Source organism: Telopea speciosissima, chromosome 2, assembly GCF_018873765.1.
Source record: "Telopea speciosissima isolate NSW1024214 ecotype Mountain lineage chromosome 2, Tspe_v1, whole genome shotgun sequence".
In the NCBI taxonomy this organism is placed as follows: domain Eukaryota; kingdom Viridiplantae; phylum Streptophyta; class Magnoliopsida; order Proteales; family Proteaceae; genus Telopea; species Telopea speciosissima.
Window position 1 is genome coordinate 27,378,994 of NC_057917.1, and position 26,964 is coordinate 27,405,957.

General features: G+C 39.2%; 1 protein-coding gene, 1 long non-coding RNA gene and 1 pseudogene across 2 annotated transcripts; all 3 read right to left on the bottom strand.

Annotated features, from left to right (window-relative positions):
- Positions 1 to 240: 240 nt before the first annotated feature.
- Positions 241 to 18,756, bottom strand: LOC122651920. The gene is made up of 3 exons (XR_006331533.1): positions 18,680 to 18,756; positions 3,979 to 3,986; positions 241 to 252 (listed from the first exon to the last, which is right to left on the bottom strand). It is a non-coding gene; the product is annotated as an uncharacterized LOC122651920 (long non-coding RNA).
- LOC122651919 lies at positions 4,416 to 6,275 on the bottom strand (annotated as a pseudogene).
- A 5,674-nt stretch (positions 18,757 to 24,430) lies between the features above and the next one.
- Positions 24,431 to 26,224, bottom strand: LOC122650601 (uncharacterized protein C6orf132-like). Its single transcript, XM_043844001.1, has one exon. It carries the CDS (start codon positions 26,222 to 26,224, stop codon positions 24,431 to 24,433), a length of 1,794 nt encoding a protein of 597 aa, XP_043699936.1.
- Positions 26,225 to 26,964: the final 740 nt, after the last annotated feature.

The window sequence follows — 26,964 nt, forward strand, 5'->3', positions numbered from 1 at the left end:
TAATATATTTTTTTGGGGAAAAAAATTCAACATGACACCATAGTGCAATTTCCCTCTCACATGGGTTAGCTTGTCATTTTCTCTCTCATGTTATGAATATGTGGGTCTCATGTGGATGATACCCATTTTAGGGACACTCATTTGGGTGCCATGTAGATTCCTCCCCATACTGGCAGCATGGGAACTCAGAGGGAAAAGGTTGTCTGAGTTGCTGGATTGGATATGTTAGCACCTTCTGTGTCTATCTCTCTCCTTCTCAGATAAAATGACCTCATTTCCCTTCCATGTACGAAATTGTTTCATTGTGTATCAACTCCCCTATGTTGCTTGTTCAGAGAACTCTTTCCCATTATTTTATTGGGCCAAATGCTCTCTATTTCGGGGGCGCAAGCTGCGCTGCGACACAGAGAACATCAGCCCATTTTATTGTTATAATAAGATTCATTAAGGTTTAGGCTGCGTTTGGTATGTGTTTTAGGTCATTTCGCATTTAGAGATGATAAAATTAACTCTCTTTTTTTTTCATCTCAGAATGCAAAAATCGACCTAGAATGTATTCTGGATCGTAAAAAAAATGTTGTTAGGTAAACATTCCATTCTCTAATCATTGGAAAAGCAGTCAAGAATACTGCAGCCCATTCTAGAATATGATTTTTCCTCATTCAACATTCCCATTCTCCAGCTTGAGTCACCCCTACCGATCTTTGACATCAACGCTCTTCTTTTTCCTACAAAAACTCAATAGGGGTGCAAGTTTGCATGATGGTTCGAGCCTGCCTTGACCCGTTTGGAGCTCGAACAAGCCTGGGTTGAGATACCTTAGCCTTGATGGAGGGTCAGGGTTGGGAATTTCTTGCGCTAAGTCAGGGTTGGGCTAGCCCGGGCCAGGGTTGAGGCCTCGAGCTGAGCCCGGCTCGGCCCGACCCTATCTTTTTTTTTTTTTTTTTTTTCTCTTCTTCTTGCTCTTTCTCTTCTCTTCTCTTCTTTCTTCCTCTAGAGCCACCTTGATTCGGGATGTTAGAACATCAATCGGATTAGAAATTTCTTCTTCTTCTTCCCAACGTAGCCAACCCATGCATCTCCCTTCACCCCATGGCCAGAGCCAATCAGGATCAGTCCGCCCTGACCTTGAGGGCGGGTCAGGGTTAGTTTTTTTAGCCCTGAGTCAGGGTCAAGTCGGGCCAGGCCTAGACCTAGCTAAGGGGACTCAGGGTTGAGTTGGGGTTTTTAAAAGTCCCGACCCAATCCGACCCTATTGCAGCCCTAAAACCCAAATTATTATTACATATTGAGTACGATTTTTCCCATTCAATCTCGATCTCGCGGTTGAGGAGTTTGAAGTTGGAGTGCATTGCACGATCTCCATTGAGGCAATAGAGAGTAGAGATGCGAAAACTTGTAGACAAAACCTCAGAAGCTGCCAAAATGCTATTTATCAGTTTCAGCTGTGTTGCCACTCCAATAACGCATTACTAGTCACTATACTAACATTGCATTGTAAGTATACTACAATATATGTACAACTACCACTATAACATGTACAATGCTTGCCCTTTATCATTGTACCCACTGTACATTCTTATAACTGTACTCTATTGACTATACTTGCTCTGTCCATGTTACAGTGCTACATTGAACATATATCCACCACTGTGTAAGTCTGTCACACTGACTATCTTTCACACCATGATATGTGTGAGCATGTTGATCCTAATTGTGTTGACAACAATGACAATACCAACTATCATATCCTCAACAAATATATTATATGTTATATAATATAATATAATATAATATAATATAATATATAGGTAGTTAAACGTAGCTGTGTGTGTGGGTGTGTGTGTGTGTGTGGGTGTGTGTGTGAGAGAGAGAGAGAGGCAAAAGGAAAGTGTACATGTTCATTAATGCATTGTACTTGCATAACTGGCTAAAAATGACTTTTTGTCATGATAGATAAATGGGTCTTGATCCGATTATGGTTTTTCTATTATTTTGACTTATATTAAATAGAAATAGGGTCCATAAATGACATCAAACACTAACAAAAACATTGCGTCAGAAAACAAAAATAAAAATGATAACAAAGAGAGCCCATGAAAACGTTTCAACAATTGTTTATGAAAATAATATATTAATAATCAATAAATTATATAAATTTCAAAATAACAACAACTTCAGCCTTATCCCAACTTAATGGGGTCGGCTACATGGATCCAAACAAAATAAGGTAGGAAAAACTAAGGTCTAAACAAAAGAGGAATGGGAAATGAGATGGGAAATAGAAAATGGAAAATGACATACGAAAGTTGAAAAATAAAAAGTCAACAAAAGATGAAAGTAAGAGGAAAGAGGCACAACCCAGCAAGTCCGTAGGATCTCAGCTAAATGAGGTCTGGTACATGGATTCTTGCTCTCCAATACACTCTATCCAAGGTCATACTTGGTACAAGACCTAGCTAGACTATGCATGCCCTTCCTCATCACTTCTCTTGTGGTCATGTTAGGTCTGCCCCTTGCTCTTTTAGTTCCTTCTATCAGGATCATATCGCTCCTCTTTACTAGGGCATCCCTAGGCCTCCATTGAACATGATCATAACTTAGGCACACCAACGGTTGATATATCTATGAATATAAATTTCTAAATATTTTACCAAAATGCCATTAGATCCGGATTTATGTGCAATCAATTACAAACTTTCTCTTTCCTTGATATTCTTCCAATTAGGGCAATGGATACCATGTTGGGCATCTCTTTTTAATACGACAACACTGTGAATCAAGTATACCGATATAGTCATAGAGACATCAACCATTGGTGCGTCAATACCCAGAATGTGTAACCACACCAATAAGGACCTTTCAGGTAAAAGGACCGACCGTGCACTCCCAAAGAAAATTCCATTCCAATTAAACTGATAGTAACCTACATGTGAAATCCTCGTATGATCTAGTTTAATGTACACATTATATGTACACTTACACTTGTGCGCTGAAATCTCAATTTCAAGGTACACATAGTGCGGCCAACCATACGAATGGAATGTCTAATCTTGTTCCTAGTTGTGAACCATTTTAGGTTAAAACCTAAAGATTACCAAAGACTATTATTAAATTATACAAATTAATTTATTTAATCTACACAAATGTGAATTTGATGGGCACGTGTCCGTAGCGTTTTTATTTGGGCATCCACAAGGCTAGTTTATAGGAGCCCTCCTTTACTCCTTAACCTTTTAAATATATATATATGGAGGACTTAGCTTATATGCCAATATGAACACATACCAGGGGATTAGCATTAGGATAATCCAGGAGTAGTTTAATAATTATCCCATCACTTAATACTAGGGTTTTGCACTATATAAAAATATGTTGTAAAAAACCCTGAAACAAGCTCTCATAATATTATTGAGGATTTCCATCTTTTCTAATCTCCTTCTCTGCCAGTCTGTGATCATGGTTTTGGCAAAAATCCAATTGATTGTGGAGGAGCGAGCTTGCATTAAAGGGAACGTAAAGCTGTATGTGTGTGTGAGACTCATTACGAAAGGGCTAAGATCGCATGGAGGTTGCTTTGCGCTTGTGAAGTTTCATGTCACAATTAAAACCCTAAGTTTCGTTATGAGATTTGAATAATTTATCCATCCGTTGCAATGATTCCAATTCGCTTCCGCCGAATTGTACTCGCAATTCTAACACAGAATCCCATAAAATAAAGGAGTGGAAAATAAAAAAGAATTTTCTGAGTTTTAATTGGCTTGTAATTCATTAGGGACACTTATAAATACCAAAATTAACCAACCCCAACTAATTAGAAACATAGAAAAAAGCCCTCACATAATCCACCTCCCAACAAAAATGTAGTGTCTCATTTTGTTCTTGAGTTGACGTTTTATCTTCTTAATCCTCTCGTATTAATCTAATTATATATATTTTTGCTCTTCCCAAAACCTTGAAAGTGAATTTTTAATAGACTCATGTACCTTTGATGAATTACACCAGAAATAAAATTCAATTTTCAGCAACATTGAGCTTTTAATTTAATTATACTGTCGTACAGATGATATACACAGTATGTACTCACTCAAACCAGGTCTTGAATATTCTTCCAAAACAAAATAACCAGCTCTTGCTCTTAATTTCAAACATTTTGTGAAACTATGGATTACAAGTAATAACCACACCATTCTTCTAACCCCTCCAAAAAAAAAACCCCATACCATTCTTGACCAAAATTAATCAGCAAACATGAGCGATTTATAACAAATCAAACAAGACTCTTGGGGAGAGAAATATAAATATAAATATAAATATAAATGATGAGGTGCTGAATGTAGGCTGCCTCTCTGCTTAATTTTTGAAATGAGTACGTATAACGTAGATTGATCGATGATGATATGAGATTGGATCGATCGATGACTACCGGAAGTTCTTGCCTTCGAAGGTTTGGTCGTACTGCCAGTTATGTGGGGTAACGTGCCAGGAGGTAGAGGTCCTGCCGTCACTAGCCACGACTCGGAAGGTGAGTGACTCGCCCATCAAAACGGTACCGGTTTGCCAGTTCTGACCCCAGTTGCGTGTCATTTGTGTCCATGGCACTTTGTCACCTTTCGCTTGCACACTCTTGATGTCTCTTGGGCCTCCCACTTTCCATACCAGAACCAGCGTGAAGTATTGACTCCCTCCTATGGTGAGCTTAATCCCTCCTTTCTTCTGGCAAGGCACCCTACATGCATGCATGCAACCACGTTCTATAAATGTGGGTTGGATTGACAAGGAATGGGAAGGGAAGGAAATAATGGAATATGTATTTTGTAATAGGGTAAGATTTGGTAGGAGAGAGAGAGGAAATGGAGTTGGGGTGGGATTCGAGGTCGACTAATGTTCTCATTCTCGTATGCCTGGATGCCATCCATATGGAATCTACTCCTTCTCTGGATTCTATGTGGATAGCATCCAGGCATACAAGAATGTTCTCGTACATGAATTTGAGTTGAGTCCGTGGGATTCTATATGGAAAAAAGAGGAAATGAGAGAGGAGGAGAGTGATAGACACAAAATGACTTTGAGGGTGGGAAAAAGTGAGTTGACACCACAAAACAAGAAAAAATATATTTAATAAATTTCCCACCCTACCCAATCAACACTCATATTTGTGAATTGTGACACTTTGTGGGAAACAAGTACAAGTTTTTTATCCCACCTAACTCAACACTCATATATGATATGGAGGAAAATTATCTCTTCCAGTTCCCCAATGCTTCTAATAAGGGGGGAGGGGGGGGGGTTTAGACCCAACCAAAGCCAGAGTGTTCAGGCAGGGGTGGAATGGTCATTGCACCCCCTTGTTAGGGGCACTGGGGAACTGGGCCAGGCCGAGAACTAGAGGCCGGGGATAAAGATGTATGATATGGAAGCTCCCCCTCCCCTACCTTTAATTATTTTTCCTGCTCAACTTTGATTTTATTTTTGAAAGAATGTACAAAATAAAAATTGTAGAAAATGGTGATTTACCGGCGATACTGAACGGGAATAATGCCGAACTTGTATTAAGCAATCTGAAGGAAAGTAGCTTGGGTAAGATCAAAATGCTAGAGGGGTGGGTTGCACCATCCTCCATTGTTGGCTGATAGGTAGTAGTTTGGTGGGCAAAGGTTGGTTGCAGTGACAAAGATAGAAGGCTGCCTTGGCTTGCACCATTGGGGATCGTTCACACACTTGATCTCATAACATGCTCCGCATGTCGACCCCTTATTAAACATAGCTTCACTTAATGCTGCAGTTTGATACCCATACCCTTGGGCCTTGGCTATTCAAATCAGTATAACCGCAAGCACCCCCTACCACACAAATCCATTATTTTTCATTAATTTATATAATACATGCATGCATGAAATAATTATTTTTATAAATAGGAAAGTAGTTCTCTGTCCAGAGTGTGGCTTACGCCAGCACTTCCATGTGTCTATCTCTCTTCTCCTCAAAATAAGGGGGCAGAGGTGTCTTTTCATATGGGGAGGCTACGCTCCCGGCCAGAGAATTGAACTTTCTCCCAAATAAATAATATGCAAATTTACTAAAGCTGTGTTTGGTATGGTATACATTTTTTAAATAGAATTTAAATCTAAAACATATTTTGAAAATTGATTTTTCTTTAGATTCAGAATCTATTCCAAGAATGCATACCAAACGTAACCTACCCATTGTTCCTTGGCCATTGCTATTTGCTGCCTCCGTAGAAGGTAGCATGAGCCATTTGCCAGGGTCCAGGCTTGAACCGGGGTTTGTGGTTCTTGTGATGGAGCAAAGGTGCATGGTGAGCTTGATTGGCATGTCGCCAAGGTGCACAGTGGCCATTCAATTGGTGATGGTGGATGCTAGCGGCTTGAGCCTCATGTAGGACAAGCGCTATGAGGATGAGCAAGAATGACAAGAGGGTGCACCCAGGCGATGCCATTTTAGCAGAGGTTAAATTGATGATCGCAGGGAATTTGAATGGTCTTTGCAACTGGGTTTGAGACTTTTATATAAAATTTGAAGGAAAGCTAGGTAGCGACATGCATGGGTTGCCTCTCTCTCTTGGTGGTTTAAATTGAATATACTATATAAGGTTTTGAGGTTAGTTAGTTGTGTTAGGGTTTAGGGTTTAAGCACAAGGTTGCTTAAAACATTACACCTGAGTATCTAGTTTGGAATACCCAGACTGCTGCCTCCAGCTAGTATTTATAGGAAACTAGGGTTTAGGTCAGATAGACTAATTACTAGATTATCCCTTATAGCCTGGGTATTAATACAAGTAGGATTATATTAGAACATATGAAGAGATATTACATAAATACCCTTACAATCTCCTCCTATGTTCTACATATATCCACCACACATGTATAGAAAACCATTGTTCAATCAGTAATTGAATCAATATAAATTGAATAAATTGAATATCAATAATCCAAAAAATCAAATAATTAAAAAAAAATAAACTTCAAGAAATAAAACTAGGGTTTTAGATCAAAACTAAACCCAACAATAAATCTGAAGTTCCACATGCAAGTGGCTAAACCAAAAGAAATAGTCAAAAGAAAAAGTCCTTACAATCCATGTGACTTTACTCATCAAGTAAGTCATCCTCATCGAGATCCAGATTCAACCGTTCTCCTCCATCTTCGCCATTCTCTGTAATTTGTCCAATATGAATTTCATAAGATAATATGAATTCAATCATTTGTACAATAGTATCTAGTTCAACAATAAGAACTTAGTACATTCTATATATGACTGAAGATAGATCAAAAAATAATAAGCATCATCATCAAGTTTCTATTACAAGAACTCGATCCTATATAGTCTTTATCACAAGGACCATACCATATTTTCATTTGGAATACTGTGTTCGTCATATCAGTCATGAATTTATATTGTATCATCAAATGTAGAATGGTACACCATACTATGAAAGACATGTCATCAAATTTGGAATGATATAAAGACTAGCGCAATATCATTGAAACATATCAGACATTTTTCATATTCCTTTGTGGAATAACAAAGTAAGGAAACTTCACATGAAAATTTGCTACACCATCAAGTTTGGAATGGTTTCACAAACCCCTATACTAAGTAACCTAACTAAGTTATCTGAAACATGTAAACTGTCCCGAATGCTTACCAAGGCTAGATGAGATTCGAATAATTCAAAATAATACTGGGTTAAGTTAAGACCTGACTAAATGGTCTTTAACCCCATCTCCCCCGTAATTTTGAATGTTCGATCTTTGTTCAATCCCTTTGTAAGGGCATCTGCCATATTATCCTTCAATCTCACATCAATCAAAGTGATAATCCCTTATTCTGTTTGATAATTCAGCATGACCTGTTTCAGCCTGATGTGTCTCCTCTTACCATTAAAGAGTGAGTTATTCACTATCGTCTTTGTTGCTTGATTATCATAGAAAATAGATATAGAGTTTAACTTAAAACTCCTCAATGGAATAGGCATGATCAGATCCTTTATCCACTCTGCTTCATCTCCCGCAGAAGCTAGAGCATAAAGTTTTGATTCCATAGATGACAGAGCAATACTAGTCTGTCTCTTGGATTTCCATGCTACAGCTGCTCCTCCTAGTGTAAATACATAACCACTGGTGCATCTGCTGTCTCACAAATCTGAGCACCAAGATGCATCAGAATATCCTTCCAAAGTTGGAGGATGTCCAGTATAACATAGAGCATAACCTAGAGTACCCTTAAGGTATCTCATCAGCCTCGTCAGGGCATCCCAATGCTCTTTTTCAGGATTACTAGTGAAACAACTCAGTATGCCTACCGTAAAGGCTATGTCTGGCTTGGTGCAACTCATTGCATACATAAGAATACCAATCAGTTTAGAACATTCTAACTAATTCACGATGTCACCTCTGTTAGGTTTCAACCGTTTGTTATAGTCATAGGGTGTCTCAATCGATTTACAATCACTGTATCCCCAACAAGAAAGTAGGTTTTCAATGTAATGAGACTGACTAAGGGTGATCCCTTGCCCACTGAAGTTTACTCTCATCCCAAGAATGATGTCTACCACACCAAGATCTTTCATGTTGAATTCTTTGGACAAAGTTTCTTTAATGTTACTCACTACAAAGAGATCAGAACCTAGAATCAACATGTCATCTACATACAAGCAAATAATTGCGACCTTGTTTGACTCAGACCAAAAATAAATGCACTTATCTGAGTTACTGATTTGAAAACCAAGGCTCTTTACTGTCTTGTCAAACTTCTCATGCCATAATTTAGGTGCTTATTTAAGACCATAGAGAGATTTGTTTAATTTATAAACTCTTTTTTCAAAACATTCCATGACAAACCATTCAGGTTGGTTCATGTAGATTTCTTCTGTTAGGTCTCCATTTAGGAAAGCTATTTTTACATCCATTTGATGTACAACATAGTGTTCAATAGATGCTATGGCAAGAAGAATCCTTATCATTGCCAAATGGCAGACCGGAGAGTAGATGTCAAAATAATCTATCCCTCTCACCTGGGTATAGCCCTTAGCTACTAACCATGCTTTATACCTGGCTATAGACCCATCCGGATTAAGTTTCTTCTTCAGTACCCACTTACACCCTATTGTCTTGGCCCCTTTAGGTAGATCAACAAGGTGCCACGTCTCATTATGCATTAAAGAGCTCATTTCCTGGTCAATGACTTCTTTCCATAGCAGTGAGTCCCTAGATCTCATTGCTTCTTTATAGGTGGATGGATCAGCCTCTAGATGGTAGGTCATAAAATCCTCACCAAAATTCCTGGGTACTCTATCTCTAGTAGATACTCTTCTAGGTTATGATTTAATAACCATTGTGGGAGTAGTGTCAGAAATAATTGGTTCAGATTCCAAAGGTGATTCTGTAACCATTTCAGTCAAACCAGGCAAGGTCAAGCCTTTATCTCTGAGTAATTTATCTTCAAAGAATATGACATTCCTAGATTCTATCACCACATTGGTTGATAGATCCAAAAACTGGTTTGCAGCATTGTCTTCTGCACAACCTAGATATACACAAGTGTTTGTTCTAGTTTCCACCTTAGGTCTCCTAGGGTCTTGTATCCTAACATAAGCTATACAGCCCCAAACCTTAAGAGTGTCATATATACATGGATGGTTATGCCATAGTTCATAAGGTGTAGAAGTCAGTTTTGAATGTGGTAGTCCATTTAGAATGTGATTTGCAGTCAACACTGCTTCTCCCCAATATTAAGAGGGCATGCCAGCTGTCAATAACATGGAGTTTAACATCTCTGTTAATGTCCTGTTCTTTCTTTCAGCTATGCCATTTGATTGAGGTGAGTAAGGAGCAGTAGTTTCAAGGATTATGCCCGCAGAGGCACAAAATTTCTTGAACTCTGTCAATTTGTATTCTCCTCCCCTATCACTTCTAAATCTTTTAATTTTCAAGTTCAACTGATTTTCTACCCTTTTCTTGAAAATTTTAAATTTGTCAAATGCTTCATCTTTAGATTTTAATAGGTATAAATAACAATATCTAAAAAAATCGTCTATAAATGTTATCAAATACTTTCGACCTCCTCTAGTTGCGTTGTGTAGTTTTTAAAGTCACAAATGCCAGACTGTATAGGTTCAAGAAGTTGAGTGCTCCTAGAAACCAGTTTGAAAGATTTTCTAGTTATTTTGGTTTGAGCACACACTTCACATCTGTTAAATCTAATTGAAGTGTCTAATGGTAAATTATGAATTTTAGCTAGTTTGAGCATTTTTCTATAGTTCACATGTCCTAACCTACAATGTAGTATTTTGGGATCAAGTGAAATATGGTTAACCTGATTTATTGTCTCATTAGCTAAACTCAATCTAAACATACCATTCAAATTATAAGCACATCCAAAATAAAAAGAGTTAACAGACAGTGTTACTCTACCACTACTAAAAGTAATAGACATGCTACATCAAGCAAAATTTCAATTGAAATTAAATTCTTTTCAAAACCAGAAAAAAGTTTAACATTTTTCAAAGTAAGTATTTTACCTGATGAAAGAACCAGGTTCGCTGTCCTTTGTTGAAGCACTTCCACGACGTCTCCATTTGCAATAATGACAGTCTTTGCTACTTTAACAACATCAGTGAACATGTTCTTGCTATTGCAAACATGACAAGTCACTCCAGAGTCTAACCACCAGTCTGGAGATGTACTGGCCAACCCCTTACCCTTGCCAACCATGGCAACAAAGTTAGTAGGCTCAGTCTTGTCCACCAACATGTGAACTTCCTTCTGTGGTGTGTCAATGTTCCCTTTCTTAGGACCCCTACACTCAGATGCATAGTGACCCCACTTTCCACGATTGCGGCACTTGCCCTTCTTTTTAAAGTTAGTCTTTTTGGCCTCCAACTGTTGGGATTCTTTCTTAGGTGGCTGGGACTGCCTAGGATTTTTCTTGGATTGTGAAACTAAATTGGCAGATGCCTATTTTTGTTTCACCATCTCCAAGTTATTCCTGGCCTTGTTCTCATCTTCGATTCTAATGAACCGTTTGAGATCATCCAGCCCCACTTGTGTTTTCTTCCTATGCATCTCAGTTTTAAAGGAATGCCAGGTAGAGGGTAACTTAAACATAATTGCGCCCACTAAGAATGCATCTACAATATGGATATTTTCTTGGTTCAGTTTTGTTCTCAAGTTCTCAAAGTTTGTTACTTGAGGAAGTATTTTCTTGTCTTCTTAAAACTTGAAATCCATAAACTTGTCAACCAAGTGAGTCTTTGATAGGTCCTCCTCCTTTTTGAATTGGGCTTCTAAGTTTTCCCAAATCTCTTTTGCAGTCTCATATTTACTATAGGTCTCTGCCAGCCTATTTGATAGGCAGTTCAATAGGTAGTCTTTGCAAAAGTCCTCATCACTTATCCATTGGGCTTTAGTTAGGTCCGTACAATCAGAAAAAGTATTTACTACAGTGTAAAAAATATTGAGGTACTTCAGTCCAAACTGAGTCCTCCTTTTCCAAGAACTCAGAGCCACTAAAGCTTTCCAGTTTGATCATCTCAATTAGAACAACATGTTTCTCCATTGTAAGTGATTTATTTATATGCCCAAAGAAAAATTCAAATAAAAATAAATGCTCCAAGGAATAATCACACCTGAGATGGAGAACCCTGAATTTAGACAGCGGAGGAAAGATTTGCAAAATTGTAGAGGTGTCGGCGCTGATGCGGATATTGGCTGCTCGCGGGTAGTGGCCAAACCCAAGAAAGGAAAAATTTATGCCAAAAGCTGCTTTTATCCTTTTCTCAAATAATAAAAAAAATCGATGCTCTTTGAAGAAACCGTTCTGCAAACCACTTTTGGCTTTTGAAATTGAGTCAAAAGCAAAAATCCAAAAGCAAACGTCCTTCTCTGACAAAGTTAATGATGTTTTTTTTTTTTCAATCGATCAAATCAGAAGTCACTCTTTTGTCTCTTTCAGTTTTGTGGCAATCAAAGAAATCAAAAGAAAACCTTTAAGACGACTTGCTGACTTTTGGCTTTTAGAATTGAATAAAAAAGCAAACGTCCTTTCTTAGTGGGGTTTTTTTTTTTTTTTTAAATTTTATTTTTCTAAAGGTTTTGATAAAACCAAAACGGTGTAGAAAAACTGACCAGAACCGTGAATCCGTATAACGCACAACTGACCAGAAAAACCAATTATGCACACTTCTAATCACCAACGAACGATCACTTTTCCACACTTTCAAAAATCAATCTTCAAAAGACCAGAATCGTGAATGATAGATCACCAAAGTTGAAAATCGATCTCTCAAGAAGCCGTTACCGTGGATTCGATCACCAAAAGGCCGATCACATAAACTCCAAAGCCGATCAGAAAACCAGAATTGTGACGAAGCCGAAGGTGAATCCGAAATCCAAAGTCGATCTTGATCGCAGAGAAACGAAAATCCTAATGCTTTAAGATTGTTAGGGTTTAGGGTTTAAGCACAAGGTTGCTTAAAGCATTAGACTCTGAGTATCTAGTTTGGAATACCCAGACTGCTGCCTCCAGCTAGTATTTATAGGAAACTAGGGTTTAGGTCAGAGGGGCTAATTACTAGATTGCCCCTCACAGCCTGAGTATTAATACAAGTAGGATTATATTAGAACATATGAAGGGATATTACATAAATACTCTTACAAGTTGGCCTACAGAAAGAGAGAAATGCCATTGAATTACGCTAGTCTTGTGAAATGGCTCATGGCTCTTTCTTGAGGCATTCTCTCTCTCGATACCTACCCGAATTAAATACCTCCAAACTGATGTCTTCCTTTGGTTATTTTTTACTTAATATGGTGTGTAAGGCCAGGACCAATAGTTAACTAGTTACTAGTCTGGGGATTAGGTTCCTCTTCATCGCACCCTATCCTCGAGTTAGAGATCGTCCAGCGCGGCAGCAGGTGTTGACATTGGCCAAGCTGTGTGGCCCTGCACCAGAGTACGTACAGGGAACCCAACAGAGGTGGGATTTTTCATTTCATGGGGGCAAGAGTGTCATTTTTCCTTGCTTATATTTGATGTAGGTGCGCCATGCAGCCTAACAGCCTTCTTCATCCTTTTAATAAAAAAATAAAATGGGAGAAAGAATGCCACCCGGTTGTGCAAGACACGCCAGCCCTGCGCCCTAACACAAGGGTGCACGAAATGACCGCCACACCCCTGGTCATTTTCGGGGTTCCAGGGGGTGCGGCGATCATTTCATACCCCTGTGTCAAGGCGTAGGGGCAACGTGTTTAGCGCAACCGGGTGACGTAATAAAATTTATGAAAATATTAAAAGAACATGGACAACTGAAAGTCTGAAACACAAACGAAAGTCACTTGCTCTTTAATTAGGCTTGATCTTGTATGATTTTTATTTCAATTTCATGGGATAATTTCTATTTTGAAAATTGTTTGGTTCGATTTTTGTACCTTAGGACATGTGTAGTACTGTGATTGGGCCTAGACATGGGCTCGTTCTTTAAGGGATAGTAGAGATTCCAGAACAACTCATTGATATATTATTTCTTTTTCTTTTTCGTTTATTTATTTATTTTTTGTGTAAATGATATTTTAACAGTGGCCTAGGGACGCCCAAGTAAGGAGGAGTGATATGCTCCTGATTGAAGGAGCTAAAAGAGTGTAGGGCAAGATTAAAATGACCATAGGAGAAGTTGTGAGGAAGAACATGCATAGGTCTATGTCTTGTACCTACTATGACCTCAGATAGAGCCTATTGGAGGGCAAGGATCGATGTAGCAGACCTCATTTACTAGAGATTCTACTGACTTGCTGGGCTATGCCTCTCCTCTTTCCTCTTACTTTGATCTTTGATCTTTCTTTCTTCCTTTTTCTTTTTTAGTTTCCATCTCTCATTTGTCATTTGCAATTTTGCATTTCTCATCTCATTTCCAATCCCCCTTTTCTCCATCTCTTCATTACCCTTTTCCTTTTCGTTTTGGATCCATGTAGCTGACCCCATTAAGCTGGGAAAAGACTATGTTTGTTGTTATTTTACACACAAACTTTTCTCCATGTAAAGTTTTCATACTTTTTAATGCCCTAATTTGTATTTTACATTAAAATAAACAATGGAAAATTCTATTTTACAGGAAAATAAAATTTGAATTAAAACTCTTCACTCCCCTAATTGACCTTTGACTCCTTCAGTCCATGCAACTTGAGGGTCAACTCCTGATCGAGAACCCTAAGTTGAGTTTAAAACCTTGAGTTGGCAAACTATGATCATGAGGATAGCATCAACTGAAACTAACACACATGCCACCCAAGAGGCCAGGTAGGTAACAAGTTAATCTAGGGCAGGGCAAGGGATGGAAAACATTTAATCACAGACCAACCATGTACAATCTAGATTGGTATTAATTCCAAAATGCAGAAAAATTTCGGTGGGTTGGGGAAATTCACTTCAGCTCAGAGCATGGCTAAGAATTGATACTACTTTAGTAATTTAATTTTTATTTAGGGAGGGGGAGAGGGAGATTTTGGACTCACAGATTTGTGAACCTCACAGCCAAATCACACAGAAAATAACTTTAATTTGGATTCCCCCTATTTTAGAGGATTCACAGTGCCCAGACTCCACCTGTGAGATTAGCAAAGATTTCTTTCCCCCTGTTAGGTTAATGCACTGCAACTTCAATGAAGTACCAACTACTTTTTTTTTTTCTTGGGGGGGTGGGGAAGGGGGGGGGGATCGGAGAGAAGTTTATTCTTTGCCTTCATTTTATTTATGGGAAAAAGTTTCTCATGCAACCAATATACCATACGCCTTCTCACAATGGACTTTTTTATTATAATTTTTCTTCACCTCTAAACATGTGAGTCCCATGTGAATAATACCGTTCTCTGTGCTGCCATTGGTATGGCGTGGGAGATCCCTCTCACACTGGGGGCATGGGGAACCTTCTCTCTTTATTCCTTTAGTTCCTACTTGACCCAATAAAACAAACTTATACTTGTAGGAAATCCTATGATATCCACCACGTCACATCACAGGAAAAATTCTAAAATCAAAGAACAAGGGATATGATAACTCTATAATCGATGATTTAGCCAACGAGCTCCTGGGTATCCCTTTAGACCTCTAGCCTTAAGTTTTGCTTTTTGCGGGGATCAGCACCTGCAAAACTCAGTTATTAGTTTCAAGTTCTAAACTATAGTTTCTATTTAAACGCTGAGTTAAAGTTAATGTAAATCTACGAAATCCTGTAAAATTCAGTCCATGCAAATCCATGGGAATTATAAGGGTTTTAAAATAACATAGCTCTAGGAATTGCTACTATAAGAACCAAAACAAACATGGGACTGATTGCAAAAACAAGAAAAAGTGACTATTTATAATATAGCTTAGAAAGACAGAGACATGTTGTTGCCTATGATTGAAATTATTATATAAACACAACTAATGTTTCTCTAACCCTAATTCATTCCTTCAAAGAAAAATACTAAGGCTTTGTCTAATTGCAAGTAAGGATGTAGGGCCTGGACTAGGTGATTCGGCTTGGCCATTGCTGATCTTGATCTGATATCAAGTCAACTTGGACAAGTCTTGGCCAGGATCAGCCAAGTTAGGGCAAAACAGGGGGTAAACAGGGTAATATTGCAAGCACCCTGTATTGGATTAGGACTCAGATAGGTCCCACACGATCCCGAGTGGACTTAGCCAATATGCTGGAGAGGGTCCGGATCCTTAAATCCATGGTTGAAGAAAAGTGAAGTGAAAATAAAAAAAAAAGAGAGAATTTTCAATTCATGGCCAACCACAATTGTGTAATTCAACCCCCCAAAATTGCTAAATATGGTAACTAAATTTTACTTTATTTCTCAACCAAAGATTTAATAAAGAGTATCACAAAGGGAGCACAAATCTATTTGAACTACTGAAAAAATTTGATTACATATTTAGTAAATTTCAAAGTTAGTTATACAATCATGACTAGAAAAATATACATTTGGTTTTTTGTTTTAATTTCACTTTACTTATAACCATACTGGGCCTGCATGAAAATATAGCACAACATAAGTCTGTTCTGGCATTAAGATTCAAATCTAAAAAGATGTTACACTGAACAGCCAGCTTGTTAGGGAATTTGGTTATTTTGTAAGAATAGAAAACCCAATCAATATGTTTAGCGTGAAAATAAATTTGCCTGTCCCCCCTCCCCCCCATGTCACTAATGAGAAACTCTCTTTCTAAACCAACATGAACTTAATCTGATCCTATCTTGACCTCCATTACAATGGATTGGAAAAAGCTATTTGGCCATTTTGTAATGTCAATGGACATTTTGTTCAATAAATTACAAGCTCCTTGAATAAACATGATCTTGTTTGGGTCTCATTTTATCTCTGTCAGAATATGCTAACCACATTTTTGGTATTGATATCCCCTCTACTTGTGTTCCGTGAACTAAAAAATCCCTAAATTGCCAATGCAATGCTAACCCAATTATGTATTAAAATTTACTGCACCATCAATATATCAAGAGCATTTTTAACATTTTCTATAGTAAATGGACTCAGTATTGGGTACATTAGAACAACACAAGGTATGTGGACCCTGAAGATGCTTGCACTGCCATTCTTAATGCATGATATAATTTATTATGTTAATTATAGTGACAATTATTTTAAATTACTTATGTTGTATAAGGTTTTTCTCATTTAGGCGAGGCATGAGGTCCAGATGGAATCTCAATAGAAGTGTGGAAGAGCTTAGGAATCTGTGGTTTATCTTAGGTAATCAAGTTGTTTAATAAGATTATGAGCACAAGGAAATGCCAGATGAATGGAGGAGAAGCATTGTGGTTTCAATTTATAAAAATAAAGGTGACATTCAGAGCAACAATAACTATAGAGGCATAAAACTAATGAGTCATACCAACTAGTTATGAGAGAGAGGTATTGAAACTCACTAGAGACAAGAAACTACTATTATGGAAAACCAATTTGGTCTTATGCCAAAAAGATCCACGATAGAAGCTATATACTCAGGAGACTCATGGAAAGATTTAGCGAGTGTAAGAAGGATATCCATATGGTCTTTATTGACCTAGAAAAACTTATGGTAGAGTCCCTAGCGAGTTAATCTAGCAAGTACTAGAGAAGGGAAGTGTTTCAACTAAATATATGGACATAGTTAAAGATATGTTTAATGGTGTGGTGACTAGTGTAAGAACTGCGGGGGGGAGGGGTCAAGGTAGTGAATTCCAAATTACAATTGGGTTAAATCAAGGATCAACCTTAAGCCCTTATTTGTTTGCGCTTATCATGGATGATTTAACAAGAGACATTCAAGATGAGGTTCCTTGGTGTATGTTTTTTCCTTCAGTGTTCCTTGATTCCCATGACTCAAACCTGGGCCACTGCGCTGGTGGTAACTAGACCCTACGAAATGCGAGAGCCTTGTGCACTGGGTACGGCCCTCTCTCATATTGTTTGGTGGATGAGACAAAAGCAGGGATTAACACCAAGTTGGAGTTATGGAGATCAACCTTGGAATCAAAAGGTTTAAGATAAGTAAAACAGAGATGGAGTATATGGTGTGTAGCTTTAGATACACAAGGACAGATAATGAAGTGGTGAAAATTGATGAGAGGGAGATTCAACAAAGTGATTATTTTAGGTATCTGGGCTCAATCATAAAAAAAAAGGTGACATAGAGGATGATGTTTTACAAAGAATTAAAATAAGATGGATGAAGTGGAGAGGTACGTCCAGAGTGTTGTGCAATCAATGTATTCCTTTAAAACTTAAAGGAAAATTTTATAGGACAGTCATACGACCGCTATGATGTATGATGCTGAATGTTGTGTAGTTAAGAAGCATCATATAGATAAACTCAGTGTAGTTGAGATGATGTTGAGATGGATGTGTGGCAAAACTAGGAAGGATAAAGTAAGGAATGATCATGTTAGAGCGGATTTGGGAGTAGCTTTGATACATGATAAGCTACGAGAAAGTTGTTTGAGATGGCTTGGCCATGTTCAATGGAGGCCTTTGGATGATCTAATACGGAGGAATGATTTGATTCAGATTGAAGGAGCTAAAAGAGCCAGGGGTAGACCTAAAATGATTCTAGAAGAAGTGGTGAGAAAAGACATGCATAACTTAGGAAATATATCCAGTATGACCTCGAACAAAGCTGATTGGAGTGTAAGGATCCATGTAGCAAATCAAATTTAGTTGGGATAAGTCTGAGTAGTTGTTGTTATTGTGATAAGATTTTTCCTCATGTGAATTTTGGACAACATGGATGGTATACTTCAAATTCCAACAAAACTTTTTTTTTGGATTAAAATAGAGTCTGGGTTTATGTTGAATAAAATTCAACCAAGCTGCAGGAAGTCTGACCCAAATTTTTTTAGCAATAATGTTTAGCAGTGAGGTAAACCTTCTATTGGTTCAGAGAAGAATTCAAAAGTCAGCCAGCTGACCTAAACTACATCCATCGGGCTTGTTATATTTACCATAGGGGTCACACTAGTAGTTTACTAAGATGCAAATCTGATGGCCAAAAATACATGGACCAATTTTATCACATAGTAATTATAACTTTCGAGTAAACTTATTCATGCTTAACCATAAGAAATATAAGAGGCATCCGTTAAATTCAAGCTGAAAATTTGTGTAGAAGATACCTGTTTGAAACCTTGTCAGCTCACTAGTAGCGGTGTATAAGTTGCTTGAAAGCATCCTTGTTTTTGGAATAGTAGTTAACTTCTGCCTGCAAAAGAAAGCATCATGGTGAGCAGTGAAACCTAGCTAAAAACATTTCCAGGTATAAGTTAAGAATTTGATCTACCAATCAAATTATAATTAATTGCCCACAACTGAATGCAATCTAAAAGTGATTTTCTTCTTATAAAAAAAAAAAAAAAATGCAATCTAAAAGGTACTCAGAAAGAAAACAAGGGTGAAATTTGAGTTAAAGATTCATAAGCAGTGAAACCTAGCTACCTACCAGGCAATTCTCCGCTACCTAATCAAGTTTAGACCCAACTCTCCAAGACAGATTGACGACTCCCAATCTTTCAAGGAGAATCAGGAGTGTCAAAATGTTAACCAAATATTTATGCCTGAGATTGTCAGGGTTAAAATTTTTTGCTTGTATACATCTCAATAATGTAACATTTCGAAAACCTTTTGGAAATCAAGTTTGGGAGATTGAACTTGCCTTGCGAACACCAATTACAGCTGTCAGAATTAAGCTTTTCATTGATCAGATCCTTTAAAATCTCATCTTTCTCAAGAGCGAGCTTCAACAGATTCAGAAAGTTCTTGTGGCAATCTTTCAATTTCTCCATGGAGCCTGGAAGGGTTTGTTTCTGTATAATTTAGGTCAAAGAATCATATTCGTAGATATGATCTACACACTAGTAACAAAAATCAGACAGGAATTCTAATATAAGGATGATAAGGGAAATGAAGACTCAGCAAGTCATTATGCCGAATAAAAAAAAATTGTTGTTAAATTAAACGTTGGCAAGCCCATTTCAGTGGTTTCGATTTAAAAAGGAAAAAAAATTCCATATTCTATTTTTCGGGCAAGCAGTCATCTTTTGTTTCTCTTATCAACCCAAATGCCCTTATGCCCAAATGACAGATTCAATCATGTGACGTTGGAACATATACAGATTTCATAAAGAATTATTAATTACTAAAAGCTTCATATGATAAAATAGTTGCTAATTTAGCTCATGCTTTTAGATTTCAATGGGGTAGGAAAGCACCACAAGAAAATAAAAAAGGAAAACCATGAACCCACATTAGGCCTAATTTGGCATCTTTGACTCCAAAAGAAAAACACTAAATACTATAATACCTAGCTTTTCTTCTAGTAAGTAGTGGGAATTTGGATAACCGTTACTTTAAGCGAGCAGGGTTCCATCCTGCCCTTACACGCAACCCCTTCAATCATGTCTCTTGAACTGCCACGTACCTAGCAATTCAATTTTGGTGAACATATTGTCCACACCATCATATAGACATGTCAAATTTCAGACCAAACTAAAACCACTGTACAAGTAATTATAATGCTTTGAATTTTTTGTACCAATTCTGTCTAAAACATTTTCAAGAACCTTGAAGAAAGGACAAGGGGAAAAGCCCAAAAATATATAATGGGTCATACAGTTGAGACTGGCAATGAAGTTTGACAAGTTCTTTATCCAGGGAGTCCTCCTCCATCTATCCCACAGTCAGTCAGACTGCAAACCATCAGTCCAAATAGCAGAAAATTACAGTGTTTATTGGAAAAGGTACCAGGAGAGAGTGTGGGGCCGGGAATTATTCTCCCTAAATATAATAATTTCCATTCTCCACCACTTTGGATAGATATCTTGTGTAGGAAAGTAGATGGTTTAAGTAGGAACTCCTCTAGGCCTGGGAATAACAATTCCATGTGAATGTAAATGGGTAAGCAGAAGCAGATACATTTTTGAGGATTAAACTTTACACAACATACCAATGGGTTCAGGTAAGCAAAGATGCCTCCGGAGGCCATCAATCGCAGCAGCAACTACTGAATTGCCAAGCCCAAGTATGGGTTTGCACACCCGTCAAAGGATTTAATCTCAAAATTGCTTACGAGTCCATCCGTTATTCCAGGTGGGGATGCTGTCCTCAATGGATCGGAGCTTCTCTATTTTCCTTAATTTCCCCAGCAACGGTATGCCCCAGTCCATGTATTTGGTTGAAACTGAAGATGAATAAATCCATGACATCAACAAACAATGAATGAATAAATTTTAGAAGAGCATCAAATCAAAGCAATGACCATTTGATTTTGGAATAAGTCTAAATTCTGTAAATCCTTACATTTCTACAGCCTACAAGGCTATTTATTCATTCACTGTTTAAAACCATTTTATGAAAACTTCACCAATTTAAAAGTTTTTACAAAATTAAAAAGACCCAAATGAAAATCATTTGGATGCACTAAGAGCTAGCCTTTGGAGTTCAGATGATATGAAACAAGGATTTGATTTGTAAGTGGAGTCACATATAATTACATTAATAATAGTCATATTCAAGATTAAGCAAGAGAGAGACATAAGAAATCATACTTCAAAATTGGATCTCCAACAGTGAAGTGAATGTGAACAAGAAACTCTTGCAAAATTAATATTGCAAATTCTTAGGTTTCATAAACATATAGTTCACTTCAGTTAGTAACCTATACTATAATAAAGAAATAATAATCTGAGAGAATTCAAAATGTAATCAATTTACAATTAATGAAGCACAAAATCCTTCAACCTATCTGGAAGTGGAGCTGCAAATGCTAGGATTGAAGGAAGATGATTAAGAACTCCAGCCATGAACTCCTCTCCGATCTTGGAAATTCCATGTCTAGATGATTCACTGGATGCCATAAATACATTCTTTCCATTTTCCCACAGACTTAAATGCACGTGAGATCCAGACCCTAAATCCTCCAATGAGTACCTAAGGAAGTATGTAGGCACAGCCATGCAATGAGTAAAAAAGTTAGTTTCTTATGGCTCTCAAAGTGCATATATAGTTTGGGTCTACTTTGAAGGATATCTATGAAATAAACTTTCAATCCAACATAAAGAAATATAAAAAAAATTGAAGGAGTAATTGCAACGTCTGGAATGAGACAAATTGAGTTACTGATAAAACCAGGTATAAGCTAATCACAGAGTTACTGGAGATTAAAAATCTGATCGATAATTGCATTTATCATGGGAAACTGCATTCCATCCTCTCAAGCTCGTCAAATAATTCCATATCATACAATGAAATAAATAGTTCTTTTAAGTGCTATGGAATTAGGGTTGTAAACAGGTCGATCAGATATGGGGTGGCTATGTGCATACCAGATACAGATCAATTACTTAAGCGGATAACCACAAATATTTGACTAAATATCCAAGAGATCGATCACCATATATAGGTGGGTCACGTGGGTGGGCACCGAGCCAGAATTTTCCCATAAAATATACTACGTACAGATATATAAATATTATTCCACTTGTTAAATAAACAGAAGGGTGACCTTATACAAATGAAGACCTTATATGGAAGTATATACCTTTTATTTTATTAAAAATTACACCTAGCTAAGACCTCTAATTAATGGAGTGGTTATAAGGAAAAGAAATAGATATGATACTTTTTCAACAACAACAACAACAACAACAATCACTCATCAGGTATAAGGGGTTGGATCTTAATCAGATTGAATATTGTTGTATACATTTCCTGCTTAATCAGATCGAACACAAATACAGTTTCGGATAATATCTGATCCATTGAGAGCCTTTTTAGATGGAGAAGGTCAACTTATTTAGATGTATGTATATATATTGCCTTTTTATATAAGGTTTAGACAATGGGCTGTGTCAGTCAGATCTGTGTCCATATGTACACATTCCAGACACAGGTGTGGCTCCTGTTTTGAGAGTGTCTAGGTAACACAGTCAACATACCAGATTTTTGGTGGCCAGGCCAACTGATTCATATTGCCAACAATCAACTTCCCCTTGTACCTTTAATGGTTACATATTTGATAGGTTTGAATTTTTGAAGCTATAGAATATTATTACGAGGACAAGCTTCTTACATGGACCCTTTGGAGAGCCTTCACTAAAAGGCCCTAAAAAACTTAAACCTATAGAATAATATTAAGTACGAGGACAAGCTTCTTTGTTCTGCTCTCTTGTTGACATAAAAAGCTTCACAGGCCCAAGGGGAAGATGTCTTCTCGATGAGACCTTGGGCCTCCAAGAGGGCAATCTCTTGACGAGCACTCGATGAGATGTTCAGGTTCATGCCTCGAATGGCTGGCCTTGGTAGGATTGATATCCTCATTCTTCTTGAAAGGGACACAGATGAAGAACTTAGCATTTTGCCAAAGGGGGCTGGAACACTTCGGGAGAAAATCAGCATGATTATCTGCACTGCAACGGAGGATTAATTGTTCCTTGATACCTGCAATAGGAGCCATTAGAAACAATGTGGGAGTAGTGGTCCAGGGGATAAAATGCTTCTTATAGCTAAGGCCATGGATACTCCATCGAAGATGGGGTAATTGACATAAGACGTCAAAGCCAATAAGGGCATCTCGACCAGGGAGAGAGGAGCCTAATACTGTGTGGGAGACGGTAAGATTGGGGAACAATCGAAGCCTAATAGGATGTCTGGAAATGAGGTCAATGGAGAAAGTTTGACCATCTGCTGCAGTAAAGAACTGGCTATGGGGTTTCCAAAAATCCGAGGGAAGGACATGGGGGGCTAGGATAGTTGTAGCACATCCAGTGTCAAAATAACCAATGATCTTAATAGGACGATCCCATGTTGTAGGTAGGATGGAAAAAGGGGCCTGCGGTAAAGGGGTTTTGGTGATAGCCAAAGCTGGTGACTTAGGAGGGCTAGAAAAAGACCATGACGAAGTAATCGGGTAGATGGGGTCAAATCCATCGGACTCGGGTTCGGATTCGGGTGAAGAAGAGTCTGGATCATCGTTCCAATTTTCAAGAACGAACAGGAGATCTGGCGTGAAATCATCGTCCACAGAGTAGAGAGATTCAACGTCTGCATCGGGATCATCTGTGATGGAAAAGGGGGCAAGCATATGCATGAGCTTGGCCTGTTTAGCCTTGTCAGGACAGTTCTGTGCAAAGTGTCCGATCTTGCCGCAGGCATAGCATTTCGTGGAAGTCTTGTGCCTGAACTTCTTACGTTTGAAGAACTTGTAAGGTCGCTGCTGCTGGGAAGTCCGTTTGAACCGATGAGGTCGGTTATGTTTTGAACGGAACTTGCTGGGCTGGATCTTGGAGAAATGAGATCTCTTCTTGGAAGGACAGAAGTCCTTATCTTTACATTTGATCTTGAGATATGAAGTGTCACAAGCATCGTGAGCTTATGGGTAGTCTTCTCCCATTGCTTGAAGAAGAGTTGGTCACAAAGCTTCGTAGGGCCCGAGGATCTCTTGGTAGAGACGTCCAATAGGAGCACGATCAATACGAAGGCCATATCGTCGCAGAGCCTTAGTCGCCTCTTTTCCCAAAGGTTCGGGGAAAGAGTTTAGGAAAACCCGCTTCATGTTAGGATCATCAAGTCCACCTAAGATGTAGAAGCGGTCCAGCAGATGCGGTGTAATGTTTGGCAAGGTCGCTTTCGGAAGGAGCAAGCATTTCATCCGAAATATTCCTCTCGAGCTTTGATGCGGTTGTTTTCAATAGGGCCAATCATTTCATTGTATAATTGGGCGATGAAAACATCAATGGGGATCTGAGTCCACTGGAGCTGACGATAACCACCAAGGAGCTGACGATAACCACCAAGGGCCATAAACCATTCTCGGAGAGTGCCATGGGAACGGGCCAAAAACTTGGTGAGGATAGTATTTCGTCGCAACGCAATCAACATTTCGCAGTGAGCCAAGCATGAAACTCGGAAATACGTTCAGGCCATTTGTGGAAAGGAAGACCGTCAAAGGTAAACAGTTGTTTGGGGTCTTGATTGCCAAAAGGGCTTGGAGCCTGAACCTGAGGAGGCATCGTGGGATGCTGGGCTTGAGGCTGATGTTGCCTTTGTTGCGGTGCATGAGGAGCAGTATGTGAAGCAGTATCCACCTCACTATCACTGCTATAGATGATAGGCTCAGTTGCCTGAGGATCATCAGGTGCCTTGGTCTGGTAGACTGGCAAAGGACCCGAGGAAGACTGGGAGTCTAAGTCCGAAAAAGTCGTGACAGAGGAAACCTTAGAGATAGCCAAAGCAGGGATGCTCGGAGGGGCTAAGGTTAACTGTGTCAAGTAATCGCTAAGTGTATTTGGATGTGCAGGTGCTGGAACAACCGTATAAGCAGAGTCAGGAGGTGAAGGTTTAGATCTGGGAGGGACCCAGGGGACAAAACCAGGAGGTCCTGAAGGTTGCTCGGGTAAAGGTTGGAAAGTGGGTTGCACCATGGGCTTAGCAATATTTATAGGGGAAGGTTGAAAGACTGGCTGTGGCACTGATGGGTATGGTAAGTCATGAGACCGCTTAGGTTTAGCGGATCGTGCCTTATGTGCAGCTAGATGTCTCTGCTGATCCTGGAGCTCTTTGAACATAGCTGTAGGAAAACTATGCGGAGCCTGATAGTCATGATAAGCAGGGGTCATGACTGAGTCAGGGAACAGTGTTGGACTAGCCGGATAGTTTTGAGTTTGGGCCAGTCGAAGCTGTTCTTCTAGCATACGTTTTTCTTTTTCTCGGCCAGAAATGAGATAAGAGGCCTGAGAAGAATCCTTCACCGTCATAGCTATAGTCATAAGTTCCTGGTGGAGGGATTCAATCCGAGATTTCAAATAACGGATGTCGCCTTCATTCTGACGGAGAGCAAGCGTATGATGTTCTTGATATGAGAGAAGCTTGGTGAGGTACTGATTCTGAACCAAAGCATTTTCTGCCTGCCAGTTGAGTTGGGATTCAACTGAGGAATTATGGGCCATCAAGCCATTGTTGTCAAGAACATTGGGTGGTGTAATCTTCCATTTGTGATGGCGGCGATCAGCATCCTCATAATCAACTGTAGGAGGGAAATTTCTGCTGATGCCTTCAGAACTGGTAGCCATGTAACATGGAATAGGCTGCTGCTGCCATAACATGAGCGGAGGTTCCGCTGGTGGAGATGGAGGAGCAGGAGGTAGATCTGGCTTGCAATAAGGAGTGGATGGCGGAGTGGGCACCGGAGAGTCAGGAGACGAACAACAACCCACAAGACAGGGTTTGCTGTTGCCATACTCAACGATGAACTGATATCGTCCACGATCTTCGCCAAGAGGGCCAACGTTGGGGCATCCTGCCTGATAACGGAGCCAGAGAGAGTCCGGGCCGCGCTTCTTCTTTTTGGTTTTCGGAGGCGGCGTAGGAGGAGGGGAATCATCGAGATCATTCACCTGATCAAACCAGTCATCCGAGGATGGAACTGGGAGAATCATACCCATATCAGTCGGACGTGGATAAGTGACCATAGTTCGTCCGTCGTCAAGTGCTTTGTAGACGGGGTTTGTTGCTGTCAACGGAGGTGTTGCACAGTATGTTGTGGGTAGATTCATAAGCAAAGTGATCCAGATTCGGGATGAGCTTGATGAGCGCTCTCGATCAATCGTCGGGAACATGAGTGATTGTAGGGATCCTGTCTTCGCCGATCCGGACGAAGAGAGCTGCATCACATCGGAGAATCCAAATTGAGATTCATAGCATGATTTTGCAACTGTAGTGATCCGATAATGAAGGGTGGCTGCAATTGCCGATTCCTTCCGAGGAGCACCGGTGAGTCAGATCAAGAATTGCCAGGCATCCGTAAGATTTGGATCCCAAGAGAAATATTGTAGTTGGGGTATACAGATAGAAGACGGTGCCATCGTTCAGAGTGGTCTGAACGTCTGTAATGGTGGCATGAGGGAAATTCTGGAATCGAGTGTCCAGGAAGTTGAGACGCATAGCCACGGGGAGACCTTTGCGACCATGGAAGGTTGTTGCGATCTTAACCGCACCCAAATGGAGATGAGTGTAGCCAAGATGGATCCACCGCGGATCAAGTCCGGACTAATATTGACCGGGAAATATTGTTCCTTGCCACTAGCGTGAATCGTTCCCGGGAAAACGGGGAGCTTGAACATACTCTTTCAGACCCTGAGTCTTCTTGGGAGCTATAATAGTTCGAAGCTTCCTGGTAACCGAAGATGACGTCTGCGGAAAGACATCATAAGGATTGAGGATCGGGAAATTCGACGGATGGATCTGTTGCTCAGCCGGAGTGTAACTGAGTTCGTACAAGTAATCCACCTTAGACGCATGGGATTGCTTAAGAGTAACCGGAGCCGTAACAGTAGTTGGAGGTTGTAAAGCCATGAAACTTAAAGGAGGACTACTGTTTGCTAGAGATGCATCTGGACCTCTGTCTGGG

Excerpts from the sequence above, each read along its gene's own strand:
- LOC122650601 (XM_043844001.1), bottom strand. The coding sequence starts at position 26,224 with ATGCAGCTCTCTTCGTCCGGATCGGCGAAGACAGGATCCCTACAATCA.